The 18,686-nt window shown below is 40.0% G+C and overlaps 1 protein-coding gene across 1 annotated transcript in view; it reads right to left on the bottom strand.

The window, feature by feature from the left end:
- PRSS12 (serine protease 12) overlaps positions 1 to 18,686 on the bottom strand; it is a 75,701-nt gene that overhangs the window by 48,085 nt on the left and 8,930 nt on the right. The window contains exons 2-3 of the mRNA XM_065877788.1: positions 13,422 to 13,560; positions 1,504 to 1,682 (exon numbers count right to left, since the gene is read on the bottom strand). Of these exons, the coding sequence (XP_065733860.1) occupies positions 1,504 to 1,682; positions 13,422 to 13,560 (318 nt within the window). The remainder of the gene's footprint in view (positions 1 to 1,503; positions 1,683 to 13,421; positions 13,561 to 18,686) is intronic.

Here is an 18,686-nt window from a genome sequence, read left to right on the forward strand (position 1 = left end):
TAGATTGCTATTTCCTACGTCCAGCACTCACACGCGATCTTCTACTTTGTAAGGGTTGGAAGAGTACTAGATGCCAAGACGCCAAATGTAAATTCCAAACTAAAAGAATGTATTAAAAGTCTACCGCTATGCCTTAAGATGGACTCCATATTTGCTGAGCTATTTGCTTTCACATTCTCATTTAATTTACCATAAAAGCATCTTTTTTCACTCTCACTTCTAATTTATCTCAACCTTCTATGTTTTATATACGCTTACAACCGACCTTAAATTTATCTTTGCATCCAGAGAATAAACAAGTGGACAGATCACAGAGAGTAGAATTAGGTTTTTTTTAAAGTAGATAGAGATCCTGGAAAAAAGAGATTGTTTTCAAGATTTTACTTACTTCACTACTTGAAAAATGTTAAACATATTTTATCAATTGGGTTGAACATAGAATGCAAGCAATATCTACAAAACGCAGTGCACTGTTTAGCCCAATTCACAGCATCCCTGATGTAGCAATGTGTAAACACGTATTTGCCAAAAGTAGTATTACCCAAAGGTGGAGAGGCAAAGGAAGAAAAGGAAAAACTTATAAGACATCAAGATGTAACATGCACCTTGTCTACCCACAAAAGGATTGTAGCTCTCTGAGCACACACCTGTACCATATCCTGTACCATTTCCACTGGTTCTTCCAGCCAATTCACAGGAATGACCCTAAATTGGGGTCTCCGTATGTTTTGCAGTGGAAACTTTTCAATTCCTCCCCTGATACTTGCACTCAAACAGAAACCACTGCCCTGCGCTGGCTGCTGGCATTCTAAGACCTGGGACATCTGGTCAGGCTGCTGTCTCCAAGGAAAATGTAAAAGGGATACTGTGACAGTGTGGTAGCCTCAGGTTGTGGTCACACATTAAAACAACCATGGACCCCAGAAAACCCAACCGCCATTGTGAAAGGCAGCTATTTCCTCCTCTGCTTCCTTTCTCATGAACATATGCATACCTGTGTACTGAAACCATACTCTAATCACCTCATGCCTAGTATATGGTGCTTAGAAGGAGCCCTTATCCAAGGAAGCAATTTGTTTTATGAAATGTGCCATCTACAGCTCAAAAGAGAACACTGGTACCATGATACTATTCCATTCTATAAAGTGAGAACATTTTGTTATAATTGCGGTATTTTATGTTCGGTTTCAAGATGATTTTTAACTTGATTCCATCACATTTTTCCGTTACTAAAATAAGTTTTCATACACAGTATATAATATTTCTATAAGCAAATTAGATAAAACAGAAAATACGTAAAAAGTGAGGTCAAATGGAAATCCAATTTTTAGATGAAATCCTATTGAAGACTATCTAATTAGACTGGAGATAGACTATGATGATTCCACTTAGGTCTGTATTTAAACTCTTTTAGGAAATGATTTAACTGAGACACTTTTATCATCTGGAATCAAGCTGAAACCACAATAACAGTAAAGCAAGAGAATAAATATTTTGTTTTACCATGGGAAAAGCTACACGTGACAGCAGCTGCCATCTTCTGAGGACACGTCCCACCCTGCCAGATGTCTTTTTCACAAAGCAGTATATTTTCTTCATCTCCTCGGCAACGGACATTGCTCCAATAAATGGGAATAAGGCCCAGTCCAGAAAATGGGGTTTGTCTTGCTACTCCTTTACCTCTGTAAGTACAATGATACGGTTAGGTTTATCAAATGTAGGCTAATTTTTATCAAAGCACTAGGACTTTTAAAAATGGAAGAAATCAATAAAGACATATATGGAAGAAAAAGAAAAACATAATGCATTATGTAAATTTCAAGCAAATCAAAACATCAGATCAGAACTTGGATTGATTACCTATGGTAATCTTTTAAGTTAATCTTTTTTTTTTTTTTTTTAACATCTTTATTGGGGTATAATTGCTTTACAATGGTGTGTTAGCTTCTGATTTATAACAAAGTGAATCAGCCATACATATACATGTGCTCCCATGTGTCTTCCCTCTTGCGTCTCCCTCCCTCCCACTCTCCCCCTCCCACCCCTCCAGGCTGTCCCAAAGCCCCGAGCTAATATCCCTGTGCCTTGCGGCTGCTTCCCCCTAGCTATCTACCTTACTACGTTTGTTAGTGTGTATATGTCCATGACTCTCCCTCGCCCTGTCAAAACTCACCCTTCCCCCTCCCCATATCCTCAAGTCCGTTCTCCAGTAGGTCTGCGCCTCTATTCCTGTCTTATCCCTAGGTTTTTCATGACATTTTTTCCCCTTAAATTCCATATATATGTGTTAGCATACGGTATTTGTCTTTGTCTTTCTGACTTACTTCACTCTGTATGACAGACTCTAGGTCTATCCATCTCATTACAAATAGCTCAATTTCATTTCTTTTTAAGGCTGAGTAATATTCCATTGTGTATATGTGCCACATCTTCTTTATCCATTCGTCCGATGATGGGCGCTTAGGTTCTTTCCATCTCCGGGCTATTGTGAATAGAGCTGCAATGAACATTTTGGTACATGACTCTTTTTGAATTTTGGTTTTCTCAGGGTATATGCCCAGTAGTGGGATTGCTGGGTCATATGGTAATTCTATTTGTAGTTTTTTAAGGAACCTCCATACTGTTCTCCATAGTGGCTGAACCAATTCACAGTCCCACCAGCAATGCAAGAGTGTCCCCTTTTCTCCACACCCTCTCCAGCATTTATTGTTTCTAGATTTTTTGATGATGGCCATTCTGACTGGTGTGAGATGATATCTCATTGTAGTTTTGATTTGCATTTCTCTAATGATTAATGATGTTGAGCATTCTTTCATGTGTTTGTTGGCATACTGTATATCTTCTTTGGAGAAATGTCTGTTTAGGTCTTCTGCCCATTTTTGGATGGGGTTGTTTGTTTTTTTGTTATTGAGCTGCATGAGCTGCTTGTAAATTTTGGAGATTAATCCTTTGTCAGTTGCTTCATTTGCAAATGTTTTCTCCCATTCTGAGGGTTGTCTTTTGGTCTTGGTTATCGTTTCCTTTGCTGTGCAAAAGCTTTGAAGTTTCATTAGGTCCCATTTGTTTATTTTTGTTTTTATTTCCATTACTCTAGGAGGTGGGTCAGAAAGGATCTTGCTGTGATTTATGTCATAGAGTGTTCTTCCTATGTTTTCCTCTAAGAGTTTGATAGTTTCTGGCCTTACATTTAGGTCTTTAATCCATTTTGAGCTTATTTTTGTGTATGGTGTTAGGGAGTGATCTAATCTCATACTTTTACATGTACCTGTCCAGTTTTCCCAGCACCATTTATTGAAGAGGCTGTCCTTTCTCCACTGTACATTCCTGCCTCCTTTATCAAAGATAAGGTGTCCATATGTGCGTGGGTTTATCTCTGGGCTTTCTATCCTGTTCCACTGATCTATCTTTCTGTTTTTGTGCCAGTACCATACTGTCTTGATTACTGTTGCTTTGTAGTATAGTCTGAAGTCAGGGAGCCTGATTCCTCCAGCTCCTTTTTTCGTTCTCAAGATTGCTTTGGCTATTCGGGGTCTTTTGTGTTTCCATACAAATTGCGAAATTTTTTGTTCTAGTTCTGTGAAAAATGTCAGTGGTAGTTTGATAGGGATTGCATTGAATCTGTAGATTGCTTTGGGTAGTAGAGTCATTTTCACAATGTTGATTCTTCCCATCCAAGAACATGGTATATCTCTCCATCTATTTGTATCATCTTTAATTTCTTTCATCAGTGTCTTATAATTTTCTGCATACAGGTCTTTCGTATCCTTAGGTAGGTTTATTCCTAGATATTTTATTCTTTTTGTTGCAATGGTAAATGGGAGTGTTTTCTTGATTTCACTTTCAGATTTTTCATCATTAGTATATAGGAATGCCAGAGATTTCTGTGCATTAATTTTGTATCCTGCTACTTTACCAAATTCATTGATTAGCTCTAGTAGTTTTCTGGTAGCATCTTTAGGATTCTCTATGTATAGAATCATGTCATCTGCAAACAGTGACATCTTTATATCTTTTTCTCCAATTTGGATTCCTTTTATTTCCTTTTCTTCTCTGATTGCTGTGGCTAAAACTTCCAAAACTATGTTGAATAAGAGTGGTGAGAGTGGGCAACCTTGTCTTGTTCCTGATCTTAGTGGAAATGCTTTCAGTTTTTCACCATTGAGGATGATGTTTGCTGTGGGCTTGTCATATATGGCCTTTATTATGTTGAGGAAAGTTCCCTCTATGCCTACTTTCTGGAGGGTTTTTATCATAAATGGGTGTTGAATTTTGTCAAAAGCTTTCTCTGCATCTATTGAGATGATCATATGGTTTTTCTCCTTCAATTTGTTAATATGGTGTATCACATTGATAGATTTGCGTATATTGAAGAATCCTTGCATTCCTGGAATAAACCCCACTTGATCATGGTGTATGATCCTTTTAATGTGCTGTTGGAGTCTGTTTGCTAGTATTTTGTTGAGGATTTTTGCATCTATGTTCATCAGTGATATTGGCCTGTAGTTTTCTTTCTTTGTGACATCCTTGTCTGGTTTTGGTATCAAGGTGATGGTGGCCTCGTAGAAGGAATTTGGGAGTGTTCCTCCCTCTGCTATATTTTGGAAGAGTTCGAGAAGGATAGGTGTTAGCTCTTCTCTAAACGTTTGATAGAATTCACCTGTGAAGCCATCTGGTCCTGGGCTTTTGTTTGTTGGAAGATTTTTAATCACAGTTTCAACTTCAGTGCTTGTGATTGGTCTGTTCATATTTTCTATTTCTTCCTGATTCAGTCTTGGCAGGTTGTGCATTTCTAAGAATTTGTCCATTTCTTCCAGATTGTCCATTTTATTGGCATAGAGTTGCTTGTAGTAATCTCTCATGATTTTTTTTATTTCTGCAGTGTCAGTTGTTATTTCTCCTTTTTCATTTCTAATTCTATTGATTTGAGTCTTCTCCCTTTTTTTCTTGATGAGTCTGGCTAGTGGTTTATCTATTTTGTTTATCTTCTCAAAGAACCAGCTTTTAGTTTTATTGATCTTTGCTATCGTTTCCTTCATTTCTTTTTCATTTATTTCTGATCTGATTTTTATGATTTCTTTCCTTCTGCTAGCTTTGGGGCTTTTTTGTTCTTCTTTCTCTAATTGCTTGAGGTGCAAGGTTAGGTTGTTTATTCGAGATGTTTCCTGCTTCTTAAGGTGGGCTTGTATTGCTATAAACTTCCCCCTTAGAACTGCTTTTGCTGCATCCCATAGGTTTTGGGTCGTTGTGTCTCCATTGTCATTTGTTTCTAGGTATTTTTTTATTTCCTCTTTGATTTCTTCAGTGATCACTTCATTATTAAGTAGTGTATTGTTTAGCCTCCATGTGTTTGTATATTTTACAGATCTTTTCCTGTAATTGATATCTAGTCTCATGGCGTTGTGGTCAGAAAAGATACTTGATACAATTTCAATTTTCTTAAATTTACCAAGGCTTGATTTGTGACCCAAGATATGATCTATCCTGGAGAATGTTCCATGAGCACTTGAGAAAAATGTGTATTCTGTTGTTTTTGGATGGAGTGTCCTATAAATATCAATTAAGTCCATCTTGTTTAATGTATCATTTAAAGCTTGTGTTTCCTTATTTATTTTCATTTTGGATGATCTGTCCATGGGTGAAAGTGGGGTGTTAAAGTCCCCTACTATGAATGTGTTACTGTCAATTTCCCCTTTTATGGCTGTTAGTATTTGCCTTACGTATTGAGGTGCTCCTATGTTGGGTGCATAAATATTTACAATTGTTATATCTTCTTCTTGGATCGATCCCTTGATCATTATGTAGTGTCCTTCTTTATCCCTTTTAATAGTCCTTATTTTAAAGTCTATTTTGTCTGATATGAGAATTGCTACTCCAGCTTTTTTTGGTTTCCATTTGCATGGAATATCTTTTTCCATCCCCTTACTTTCAGTCTGTATGTGTCTCTAGGTCTGAGGTGGGTCTCTTGTAGACAGCATATATAAGGGTCTTGTTTTTGTATCCATTCAGCCAATCTGTGTCTTTTGGTGGGAGCATTTAGTCCATTTACATTTAAGGTAATTATCGATATGTATGTTCCTATTCCCATTTTCTATATTGTTTTGGGTTTGTTATTATAGGTCGTTTCCTTCTTTTGCATTTCTTATCTAGAGAAGTTCCTTTAGCATTTGTTGTAAAGCTGGTTTGGTGGTGCTGAACTCTCTCAGCCTTTGCTTGTCTGTAAAGGTTTTAATTTCTCCATCAAATCTGAATGAGATCCTTGCTGGGTAGAGTAGTCTTGGTTGCAGGTTTTTCTCCTTCATCACTTTCAGTATGTCCTGCCACTCCCTTCTGGCTTGTAGGGTTTCTACTGAGAGATCAGCTGTTAACCTTATGGGGATTCCCTTGTGTGTTATTTGTTGTTTTTCCCTTGCTGCTTTTAATATGCTTTCTTTGTATTTAATTTTTGATAGTTTGATTAATATGTGTCTTGGCGTATTTCTCCTTGTATTTATCCTGTATGGGACTCTCTGTGCTTCCTGGACTTGATTAACTATTTCCTTTCCCATATTAGGGAAGTTTTCAACTATAATCTCTTCAAATATTTTCTCAGTCCCTTTCTTTTTTTCTTCTTCTTCTGGAACCCCTATAATTCGAATGTTGGTGCGTTTAATGTTGTCCCAGAGCTCTCTGAGACTGTCCTCAGTTCTTTTCATTCTTTTTTCTTTATTCTGCTCTGCAGTAGTTATTTCCACTACTTTATCTTCCAGGTCACTTATCCGTTCTTCTGCCTCAGTTATTCTGCTATTGATCCTATCTAGAGTACTTTTAATTTCATTTATTGCGTTGTTCATCGTTGCTTGTTTCATCTTTAGTTCTTGTAGGTCCTTGTTAACTGTTTCTTGCATTTTGTCCATTCTACTTCCAAGATTTTGGATCATCCTTACTATCATTATTCTGAATTCTTTTTCAGGTAGGTTGCCTATTTCCTCTTCATTTGTTAGGTCTGCTGGGTTTTTATCTTGCTCCTTCATCTGCTGTGTGTTTTTCTGTCTTCTCATTTTGCTTATCTTACTGTGTTTGGGGTCTCCTTTTTGCAGGCTGCACGTTCGTAGTTCCCGTTGTTTTTGATGTCTGTCTCCAGTGGCTAAGGTTGTTTCAGCGGGTTGTGTAGGCTTCCTGGTGGAGGGGACTAGTGCCTGTGTTGTGCTGGATGAGGCTGAATCTTGTCTCTCTAGTGGGCAGGTTCACGTCTGGTGGTGTGTTTTGGGGTGTCTGTGGCCTTGTTATGATTTTAGGCAGCCTCTCTGCTACTGGGTGGGGTTGTGTTCCTGTTTTGCTAGTTGTTTGGCATAGGTTGTCCAGCACTGTGGCTTGCTGGTCGTTGAGTGAAGCTGGGTGCTGGTGTTAAGATGGAGGTCTCTGGGAGATTTCCACCGTTTAATATTATGTGGAGCTGGGAGGTCTCTTGTTGATCAGTGTCCTGAAGTTGGCTCTCCTACCTCAGAGGCAGAGCCCTGCCTCCTGGGCTGGAGCACCAAGAGCCTTTCATCCACACGGCTCAGAATAAAAGGGAGGAAAAGTAGAGAGAATTATTAGAAGTATGAGGAAAGAAAGAAGGAAAGGAGGAAAGGAAGGAAGGAAGAAAGAAGCAAAGAAGGAAAGAAAGGAGGGAGGGAGGGAGGAAGGAAGGAAGGAAGGAGGGAAAGAAGGAGAAAATGTAGAGAGAATTAGTAGAAGTATGAGGAAAGAAAGAGGGAAAGGAGGAAAGGAAGGAAGGAAGAAAGAAGCAAAGAAGGAAAGAAAGGAGGGAGGGAGGGAGGGAGGGAGGAAGGAAGGAAAGAAGGAGGGAAAGAAGGAGAAAATGTAGAGAGAATTAGTAGAAGTTTGAGGAAAGAGAGAAGGAAAGGAGGAAAGGAAGGAAGGAAGAAAGAAGCAAAGAAGGAAAGAAAGGAGGGAGGGAGGGAGGAAGGAAGGAAGGTAGGAGGGAAAGAAGGAGAAAATGTAGAGAGAATTAGTAGAAGTTTGAGGAAAGAAAGAAGGAAAGGAGGAAAGGAAGGAAGGAAGAAAGAAGCAAAGAAGGAAAGAAAGGAGGGAGGGAGGGAGGGAGGAAGGGAGGAAGGAAGGAGGGAAAGAAGGAAAAAAGACAGAAAGAAAGAAGATACAGTAAAAATAAAATAAAGTATAATATAGTTATTGTACTAAAAAATATTTAGAAAGAAAGAAAAGAAAAAAAAAAAAAAAGAACAGATAGAACCCTAGGACAAATGTCGGAAACAAAGCTATACAGAGAAAATCTTACACAGAAGCATACACATACACGTTCACAAAGAGAGGCAAAGGGGGAAAAATCATAAATCCTGCTCCCAGAGACCACCTCCTCAACCTGGGGTGATTCGCTGTCTAAGGTAGGGAAGGAAGGAAGGAAAGAAAGAAAGAAAGAATGAAGGTAAAGTACAATAAAGTTATTACAATTAAAATTAATTATTAAGAAAAAAAAATTTTTTTTAAAAAAACCATGGACGGATAGAGCCCTAGGACAACTGTTGGGAGCAAAGCTATACAGAGAAAATCTTACACAGAAGCATACACATACACGTTCACAAAGAGAGGCAAAGGGGGAAAAATCAAATCCTGCTCCCAGAGACCACCTCCTCAATTTGGGGTGATTTGTTGTCTAAAGGAGGGAAGGAAGGAAGGAAAGAAAGAAAGAAAGAACGAAGGTAAAGTACAATAAAGTTATTACAATTAAAATTAATTATTAAGAAAAAAAAAATTTTTTTTAAAAAAACCATGGACGGATAGAGCCCTAGGACAACTGTTGGGAGCAAAGCTATACAGAGAAAATCTTACACAGAAGCATACACATACACGTTCACAAAGAGAGGCAAAGGGGGAAAAATCATAAATCCTGCTCCCAGAGACCACCCCCTCAACCTGGGGTGATTCGCTGTCTAAAGGAGGGAAGGAGGGAAGGAAAGAAAGAAAGAAAGAACGAAGGTAAAGTTCAATAAAGTTATTACAATTAAAATTAATTATTAAAAAAAAAATTTTTTTTTTTAAAAAAAAAAAAACCATGGACGGATAGAGCCCTAGGACAAATGGTGGAAGCAAGAGTATACAGACAAGATCTCAAACAGAAGCATACATGCACACATTCACAAAAAGAGGAAAAGGAAAAAAAATCACAGATCTCGCTCCTAAATTCCCCCTCTTCAATTTGGGATCACTCCCTGTCTATTCAGGTATTCCACAATGCAGGGCACATCAAGTTGATTGTGGAGCTTCAATCCGCCGCCTCCGCGGCTGCCGGGAGAGACCTCCCCCTCTCCTCCCTGCTCTCACAGCTCACAGGAGCTCAGCTTTGTACCCGGCCCTGCCCCTGCTCGCAGATCGCTGGAGGGCGTCTGTTTTTTGCTCAGACAGGACGGGGTTAAAGGAGCCGCTGATTCGGGAGCTCCGGCTCACTCAGGCCGGGGGTTGGGGGATGGGGGAAGGAGGGGCACTGCGTGCGGGGCGGGCCTGCGGCGGCAGAGGCGGCGTGACGCTGCGGCAGAGGCCGGCGTGACGCTGCACCAGCCTGAGACCCGCCGTGCGTACTCCCGGGGAAGCTGTCCCCGGATCCCGGGAACCCGGCAGTGGCGGCCTGCACAGGCTCCGCGGAAGAGGGGCGCGGAGAGTGACCTGTGCTCGCACACAGCCTCCCTGATGGCGGCAGCAGCAGCCCCAGCGTCTCCCGCCCGTCTCTGGGGTCCGCGGTTTCAGCCGCGGCTCGCGCCCGTTTCTGGGGCTCGCGCTTCCCGCCGCGGCTCGCGCCCGTCTCGGGGGCTCGCGCCCTCAGCCGCGGCTCGCGCCCGTCTCTGGGGTTCGCGCTTTTAGCCGCGGCTCGCGCCCGTCTCTGGAGATCCTTTAAGCAACGCTCTTAAACCCCTCTCCTCGCGCACCAGGAAACAAAGAGGGAAGAAAAAGTCTCTTGCCTCTTCGGCAGGTGCAGGCTTTTCCCCGAACTCCCTCCCGGCTAGTCGTGGCGCACCAACCCCTTCAGGCTATGCTCAAGCCGCCAACCCCAGTCCTCTCCCTGAGCTCCGTCCAAAACCGAAACCCGAGCCTCAGCTCGCAGCCCCGCCCGCCCCGGCGGGTGAGCAGACAAGCCTCTCGGGTTGGTGAGTGCCGGTCGGCACCGATCGTCTGTGCAGGAATCTCCCCGCTTTGCCCTCCGCACCCGTCGCTGTGCACTACTCCGCGGTCCCGAAACTCCCCCCTCTCCGCCTCCCGCAGTCTCCGCCCGCGGAGGGGCTTCCTAGTGTGTGGAAACTTTTCCTCCTTCACAGCTCCCTCCCACTGGTGCAGGTGCCGTCCTTATTCTTTTGTCTCTGTTTTTTCTTTTTTCTTTTGCCCTACCCAGGTACGTGGGGAGTTTCTTGCCTTTTGGGAGGTCTGAGGTCTTCTGCCAGCCTTCAGTAGGTATTCTGTAGGAGTTGTTCCACGTGTAGATGTATTTCTGGTGTATCCGTGAGGAGGAAGGCGATCTCCACGTCTTACTCTTCCGCCATCTTCCCGCCGACCCCCCAAGTTAATCTTGAATAACTAATGGTAGGCATGTGCCTTTACTATCTATGGCTGATTTTAGAGGAAAATGGGCAAACACTACAGATATAAATAAAAAGGGAGTCTGGGTGGCTTTGTGGAAGAAGTGTGTCATGTAGCCCAGTGGGACTTGGATTCTAGTCTGAACTCAGTTGCAATCACTCTAAAGCCTCTCTAAGCTCTGCCTTCTGATATGTAAAAGAAGTCTGGATGCTTGAAGAGTCTTTCCTACTCCAGTATTTCAGGCTCTCATTTTCAAAACGATTATTATTACCATGTCTAAGCAAGATAATGCCAAGAGAGGCAATCCATTCATATTTTTTAAACTTTATATATAGTATTTGCTAGCAAGACTTTGAAACCAATTAATAAGATAATAACTCATAATCTACATATTTTTAACTCTGATATGTACAAAACTGGTATTACACTTTTAAAAGATTAAATGCTTATTCGAATAACATGATAATCTCTAGAACTGTCTTCATGCAACAGCTTCCATTAACCAAACAGTAAATATTTGGGGTTTATCTAAAATATGAATGTGTCTTAACAGCAATAAAGCTGGGTCGCCCTGCTCTTATTGTGCAATCCTTTTTTATTAATGGAGTACTAAGAGATGATAGAAGGAATCAGATCAGCTTATCTGAAGTTTATGTTTGCAGAGAGATAGTTTACATTCTTTCATCAATCAAGAGACTAGTAACCTACCACTGTAATTCACATCTCCATTGCAATGTTCTTGTTTTCTTCATTTTTTAAAATTTTTAATGAAGTATAGTTGATTTACAATGTTGTGTTAGTTTCTGCTGTACAGCAGAGTGAATCAGTTATATATATAAATATGTCCACTCATTTTTAGATTCTTTTCCCATATAGGTCATTACAGAGTATTGAGTAGAGTTTCCTGTGCTATACAAGGTCCTTATTAGTTACCTATTTTATGTATAGTAGTGTGTATATGTCCATCCCAATCTCTCAATTTATCCTTCCCCCCTTTACCCCCTGGTAACCATAAGATCGTTTTCTACATCTGTAACTCTATTTGTTTGTATTGTAAATAAGTTCATTTGTACCTTTTGTTGTTTTATGTCAGAATCTCATAGAAAATTTTATTCTTCCCTGATTTTCAGGGGTAATAAAAGCACAGGTAGAAATGTACATAAAGGAAGATACTGACACCAGCCTATAAATTTGTTACATCTCCAGGCCCTCAAAAGAAAAAGCAGCAAGTCAACATTCTTCATGACTTGCCCACCTGCCAGTGACTGTTTGCCAGACAAAATACTCATTGATAAAATCAGTAATTAACATCCTAAACACCATTAACACTTTGTAGTCTCTCCCCTTCTTCCTTCTTTTATCCTGATTTATTCCAACACTAATTTTTTAAGATTAGTTAACTAATTAAGTATGGTAACCCTATTAGTTACGCTAATAGCATCACAAGTCTGAACAAAACTTAAGCCCTCAAGGTTTGCCTTTACTAAATACTCATTCCCCACCTTCCTAGTGGGAAGACATTTAGCTGGAAAATTAAAATTCTTACTGGGACTTCCCTAATGGCGTAGTGGTTAAGAATCTTCCTGCCAATGCAGGGGACATGGCATCGAGCCCTGGTCCGGGAAGATCCCACATGCCGCAAAGCAAATAAGCCCGTGTGCCACAACTACTGAGCCTGCGCTCTAGAGTCCGCGAGCCACAACTACTGAGCCCGTGTGCCACAACTACTGAATCCTGCATGCCTAGAGCCCATGCTCTGCAACAAGAGAAGCCACCACAATGAGAAGCCTGTGCACCGCAACTAAGAGTAGCCCCCGTTTGCTGCAACTAGAGAAAAGCCCGCGTGCAGCAACGAAGACCCAACGCAGCCAAAAATAATTAATTAATTAATTTAATTTAATTCTTACTGATTTGACTGCAGTTGACTAACCTTTTCATTTGTGTCATCACATTAGATATTACCACTCACTGATTATTAATCCAAAATATTTGCAAATTGAAAACTTTTCTTTCAGTTCTTTTAACCTTCATAACAAGATCTTTTCCATGCTTTCTAAAGATCTCTGGTGATAAAGACCAAGAAAAGTATAGGGCATGTATACTTAGAAAAAATAAATGACACACAAAAACAGAACAATAAGAATAACAACAAAAACCAAAAACGTTTGTTCCAAAATGTAACCTTCTGCCCCTGGGAAACCCCTTGAAACGAGGCATAAAGGTGCAGGGCCTGGTGGGCGTCAGCATACACCAATCTATTTTAAGTGCACCTACAGTCGTGGAAGGGCCGGCAGCTCCTCAGAGGACAGTGGATGCTGCCGGAGCTGAGCGAAGCTGCCATCTATTACAGGACCTCCTTGGCACAGAAACCTATGTCCCAGGATATCACCCCTTACCCAGCATGGGATGAAAGCACGAGTGAACCTCACCTCCTTCACATACACACAAATGGAATTTGTGGGTGGCTCAAGGTAGAAAGTTAAAAGCAAATGACAGTAACCTCAGGCTGCACAGGCTGCTGAGAAAGTAAAACTCTTAGGACCAAATTCCTTGCTTCCTAGCACTGAACAATTATTTTGTTAAAGTCAAAGACCAAAAGCTGCTTTGAACTTTGGACCACTTAGCATTTGCCCATTTCCTAGTCAGTAGGGCTAGTAACAAGTGAAGTGCATTTGTATGTAAAAGAACTCACTCCTTCCATTTGGGGCCGTTTCTTTACATCTCTTCTGAGAAAAATGAGAGTGAGCAAAGTGAGAATGAGGAAGGAAGATGTAACCTCTCCACAGTAACGATGGGTGCCCAGCATTCCTCTCAGATATCATCAGACAGATTTGGTCAAGGATGGGCGAACTCACCCCAGCTGCAGCTGGTGACAAACAACCGATGCATCAGAGTCATCCCAGTGGCTGCTACAGATTGTGCCCCAAACTCCATTTGCATATACTTCCACTGTGCCTTCAAACTCGTTTTTGCCACCATGAAGTCGGACTGACCCTAAAGTGGAAAAGAAGCCCCAAATCCTTTAATAGCAAATAATCACTTCAACATACTGAACATACTGATAACATGATTTTTCCACTGACGTGGTGAGAGATCCAGTCTCTCACTGTTCACAACATGTGTTTCTTTCTTTAAATGAGGATTTAGCAGGCTCTTTTTTTGGTTTTGGTAATTAACATCCTGATGTCAATGCTAATGATACTTTCTTTTATCTAGGCAAAGTCCAATTATGATTTTCAAAGGGAAAAATTGGAAGACTATGACTAATGGCTGATAATTGCATCCCAAGTATTAGATCACATCACACAATAAGTTCTTATCATTTATGGATCACTTTCCATCTACACATGAGGTCACAGATTTAAAAAAACAGAGAAACTAAATTCATTGTTCTGTTTATAAATTACCTGTTATTGGCTGTTATGTCTTCCTTCTATCTGATTTGTTCTTCCACTAAAGAAGAATAAAATGCTCTTCCCCTTTTAGCCTCCAGCACTAGTCGTGACAAGTCTAAAGCTTATGTCTATAAGTTCAGAAAGGTGTTCAGTGTTGAAAACATTGCCTAAAGTTAGTCTTAGGGAAACTGCCGCTAAGTAGAGTAGTTTGGTGTAACTGAATGGCCCTGGAACTTCACTTCCCCTTACATACCATCCCACTCAGCTGCTCCACAGTCCACGATTTGAGTCATTTTTTCAGTCTTGAAAGAGTCAAAATTTAAATTCAAGCACCCCTGGGGAAAATAATATTTTAAGTCTTATCCCTTAAGTGTGGATCAAAGTGGTTACTAGACTTATCGTGGTGATCATTTCATAACGTATGCAAATATCCAATCACTATGCAGTACATCTGAAACTAACATAATATCATACATCAAATATATTTCAGTTTTTTTAAAGAAGTGTGGATCAAAGGCCTACATTTCTCTTCTCATTGTCATTGGTTTTCAGAGTGGGTACTGACGGACGGGCAGCAATTGGGACATTTGCAGAGACAGAATCTAACTCAGACAACTTAAAAATTTCATAAAATTCTGTGAAAAGTCACTTAGGATGGACTTTTTTTCATAGGTAAAGAAATTAAGAAATTAAATTCGACCAAAATTTTCTGGCATGTTTTGCATATTTCAAAGTCATTATGGATGGCTTTATAATGATTTTCCGAAAACATTAGATTCACAAATCATCCATACATTTCATTTGCACTAGCCTAGTCATCTACCATTATTACTTTCCACATAATCATCCTTAAAAACTGTAACTATTTAAGAGAAATATATCCTGTTTCTCATGACAAAGTGTCAATTTTGTATCAAAGTTGTCAAACAGAAGTGTCAAACAAAAGACAATAATAAATGGAGGCAAACACAGCACTGCCAAATCCTGATTATTCAGGAGAGAACATGGGTGTGGGTCGTTCATATGGCAGATAATCTAAAAATCATTCATATATTCTAAACTTCTTTAATTCGACCAAGCAAGAGGAAGCCCTGTCTAGCTCGGTGAAAATTGTGAACTGCAGAATATTTTTAAAGAAATATGTCTGAAGAGTTTAACGAACTTTAATGATTTCTTTTAATCACAAAATGTCTTCTATAGAGACCCACATAATATTATGCACAGTACAAATGCCAGCAGTTTATTTCAAAGAATTCATTTGTTCACCTGAAACAAATGTTTATTTGAAATGATATTTAACCTATTATCTGTTTATTAATTCCCCACCACCACCACCAAATTATTCACGTGAAAGCGGTGGAAGAAATTTCTAGTAATGAAAACAAACTGGAACTCTACTTATGCATGTTAAGTAATCATAACAAAATGTAAAATATTGCCTAAATCACTAAAAAACTATCAAGAAGAAATGATGCATGCATACCATCTAAATGATTAAGGCATCTACAAATGAGAAGGCAAAGACTCTGCATAAAGTATAATTGTTACCATAACATCATTATAATGAAAATGATAACACTGGAAATAATTTCCAGGTCAACTATCAGTTCCACCATCATTGCCCAGATGCTCCCAACATGCTGTGAAAGCCTGGATTCATTTAGCTGCATCTGCTATATGGCAAGAAAGGTGGAGTGCTCATCCAATTTTCCTTTAGCAAATGAAGACAAATATTTGCAATTCTGGAAAGGCAATTTGCATGTCAATGACTAATTAATTCTCTATCAGAATCCATTCCCAACACCAACATCCCCAAGGCACACACCTTCCTAGCAGCGCCCTTCCACACAGTTTATCCTTTCCTTAAGGCCATAAAAATTTCCAAAATATTCTGAGTAATCATCTACCTTGAACTCAAAGTGAGTATTTCTTACTGGTATGTAATTCTGCGAAGTTCACAATTCTTCTAATAATTTTTTGAAAGAGCTTTTTTTAAAAAAAATCAGCTTAAGGGCTTCCCTGGTGGCGCAGTGGTAGAGAGTCTGCCTGCCGATGCAGGGGACACGGGTTTGTGCCCCGGTCCGGGAAGATCCCACATGCCGCGGAGCAGCTGGGCCCGTGAGCCATGGCCGCCGAGCCTGCGCGTCCGGAGCCTGTGCTCCGCAACGGGAGAGGCCACAACAGTGAGAGGCCCGCGTACCGCAAAAAAAAAAAAAAAAAAAAAATCAGCTTAATAATATGCCTAAAATAATAAATGCATGAACACACAATTCACACTATGCACATTTAAGACAGGCAGTAGTTTTTGTTTGGTTTTGGTTTTACTCTGTTCTTGCTTCATTGACTCTCTTAGAATGCTTGAGACGGTTGAACTGTAATTCATTTCCCTTTATTTATGGATGTGTAAGCTATGGACCCAATCAACTGAGCAGTTGCAGAGCCATGACCTCCTAGATTCCCACCCTTGCTATGGTCCCCTTGTCTCTCAATCTGAGAAAAGACCCTGTGATGTAATAAGCACCTTTCAGTACTTCAGCTACCAGTTTATGCATTCTGACATGTTGGTTTTCACCATTCTATTTGAAGTATTACAACGAATCTACCAAACATTACATGGGGATAAACTAGCCAGGCAGAAGCATACGACAGCCTGCACAACAGGAGAGAAGTGGCTTTCTGGTGATCTACACTTGAGGCTGATCCTCCAGTGGAGGCTGATTTGTCCCATTGGCTGTACAAATGTGTAGGAGAACTATATATTTGCACACATTTATAGGTGCACAATTACAAGAGGAAATACCCTTAGCTCAATGGAAAAAAAAAAAAAACAGAGAGAGAGAGAGAGGATGAAACAATAAAGCAATCCACAAAGCTCATAGCCTGGTAAACTCATTTCTATTGCTACCTTACTAATCATAAAGTTCTTCAGATAAATTCTAGACCAATTCTTTGGCGATATTGCTCCACTGTCACAGTCTCTTATTATCAAAAATGGATCGGTCAGTCCTCCTTCGCTCACAGTCTCCTACTCCAGCCCAGGACTTTGCGATGTCCCTCATAGTCTCTGCTAATGCCTCTGGGCCACACCCCAGGGAATCCAGGGCTGCACAGTCTTAAAGTCTCTCATGTGCCAATTTGATGGAAAATATTCTATTCTAAATATTCCTATTTTTAAAATGTGGTAATAACAATAATTTAAAAGTTGAAGTCTCAAACAGAGGTTTTAAGTCAACTATAATAAGCATTGCAAATTTATAGGCTAAACCAGTAACAGAAGAAAGTCTGGAACTACGAAGCTATGCATGATGGCACACCATGGAGAGGAGCCCCAGAGTTCATGAAATGAATTGTTGCAAAAAGCAACAACGACAACAACAAAAGCCAGTCAGCTGTACCAGTCTGCTGCTATTACAGCTACCTAAAGGCAAAATGTGCCAGTGAACAACAACGGTAAGAATTCTACTACCTTAATTCCCTGCCAAAAATGTTGAGCTTACTGTCATTTTAGTTTACTGTTATTTTTCTTCTATGTAAATGTATCTCCAGTTTTATAAAGGAAAAGGAACATAAAAGATTTTTGTTACAGAAATTTGCTTTGTGGACAACTTTGCTAAAAAACGGAAAAACAAAGAGACAACTTTGCTAAAAAACAGCTAAAACAAAGAGACATTCCCGAGGGGCTCTCTTTAACCATGTTATCAGCCTCTCTCGACACAAGGTAATCTAGAGAAGGACAGCTAACTAGATTAAAATTGTCTTCACAAGTCTCATTGCTTTTGTAGTTTTTAAGGCTATTGTGATGGGCTGAATACTATTCCCCCAAAAGATGTGGAAGTACCGACTTCCAGCGCCTATGAATACCCGTGACTTTACTTGGAATAGGGTCTTTGCAGATGAGCAAGATAAGATGAGATCATTAGGGAGGGCTCTAATCCAACATGACTATATTCTCATAAAAAGTAGAAATCTGGACAGAGACACATATAGGGAGAACGCCACCTGAAGGTTGCAGCTAATTTCCACAAGCCAAGGAACTATCAGAAGCTAGGAGACAGCCCTTGAACAGATCCTTCCCTAGTGCCTTGAGAGGAAGCATGGCTCTGCTGACACTGACCTTGGACTTCTAGTCTCCAGAACTGTGAAATAATAAGTTTCTTTGTCTAAGCCACTCAGTTTGTGGTACTCATTACGGCAGCCCTAGCAAACTAATAGAGCCATTATGGTATTACCCCTCCTTGGACAGCTGGCAAAACCTCCCTTCTCATACTCCATACTTCAAGAAGGCCTAAAAGAAATATTAGGAAAGGAACCAAATAGGTCAGCTATCTTTGCTCTCTAAATCCAGCTCATTCCAAAATAAACTAAATGAAAAGACATGCCTATTTAGTTAACTCCTTAAAATATATTTATAGAATAGCACTCACTTGAAGACAAAGAAAAACAGCAAAAACAAAGATCCATCCCAGTAGTGTTTTCCGAATAGAATTAATAATAAATATTTTTTAAATCTTTTAAAATCACAGTTTGATAAATGAGTAAAAGAAAATTAATGTTCTTTTACTTTAATGAGATCCTTTCTCATCTATTACTGAACTTCAGAGAGGCACAAAGTAATTAATTTTAGTCATTTCTATTTTCCTGGTGGAATCAGAAAGAATCCATGCTGGTGACATCAAGCTATTGTTCAGATCCTTGACAAAAACTATACTTGAAGCTGAAAATGAT

The sequence above is a fragment of the Phocoena phocoena genome, chromosome 5, assembly GCF_963924675.1.
Source record: "Phocoena phocoena chromosome 5, mPhoPho1.1, whole genome shotgun sequence".
Taxonomy (NCBI): domain Eukaryota; kingdom Metazoa; phylum Chordata; class Mammalia; order Artiodactyla; family Phocoenidae; genus Phocoena; species Phocoena phocoena.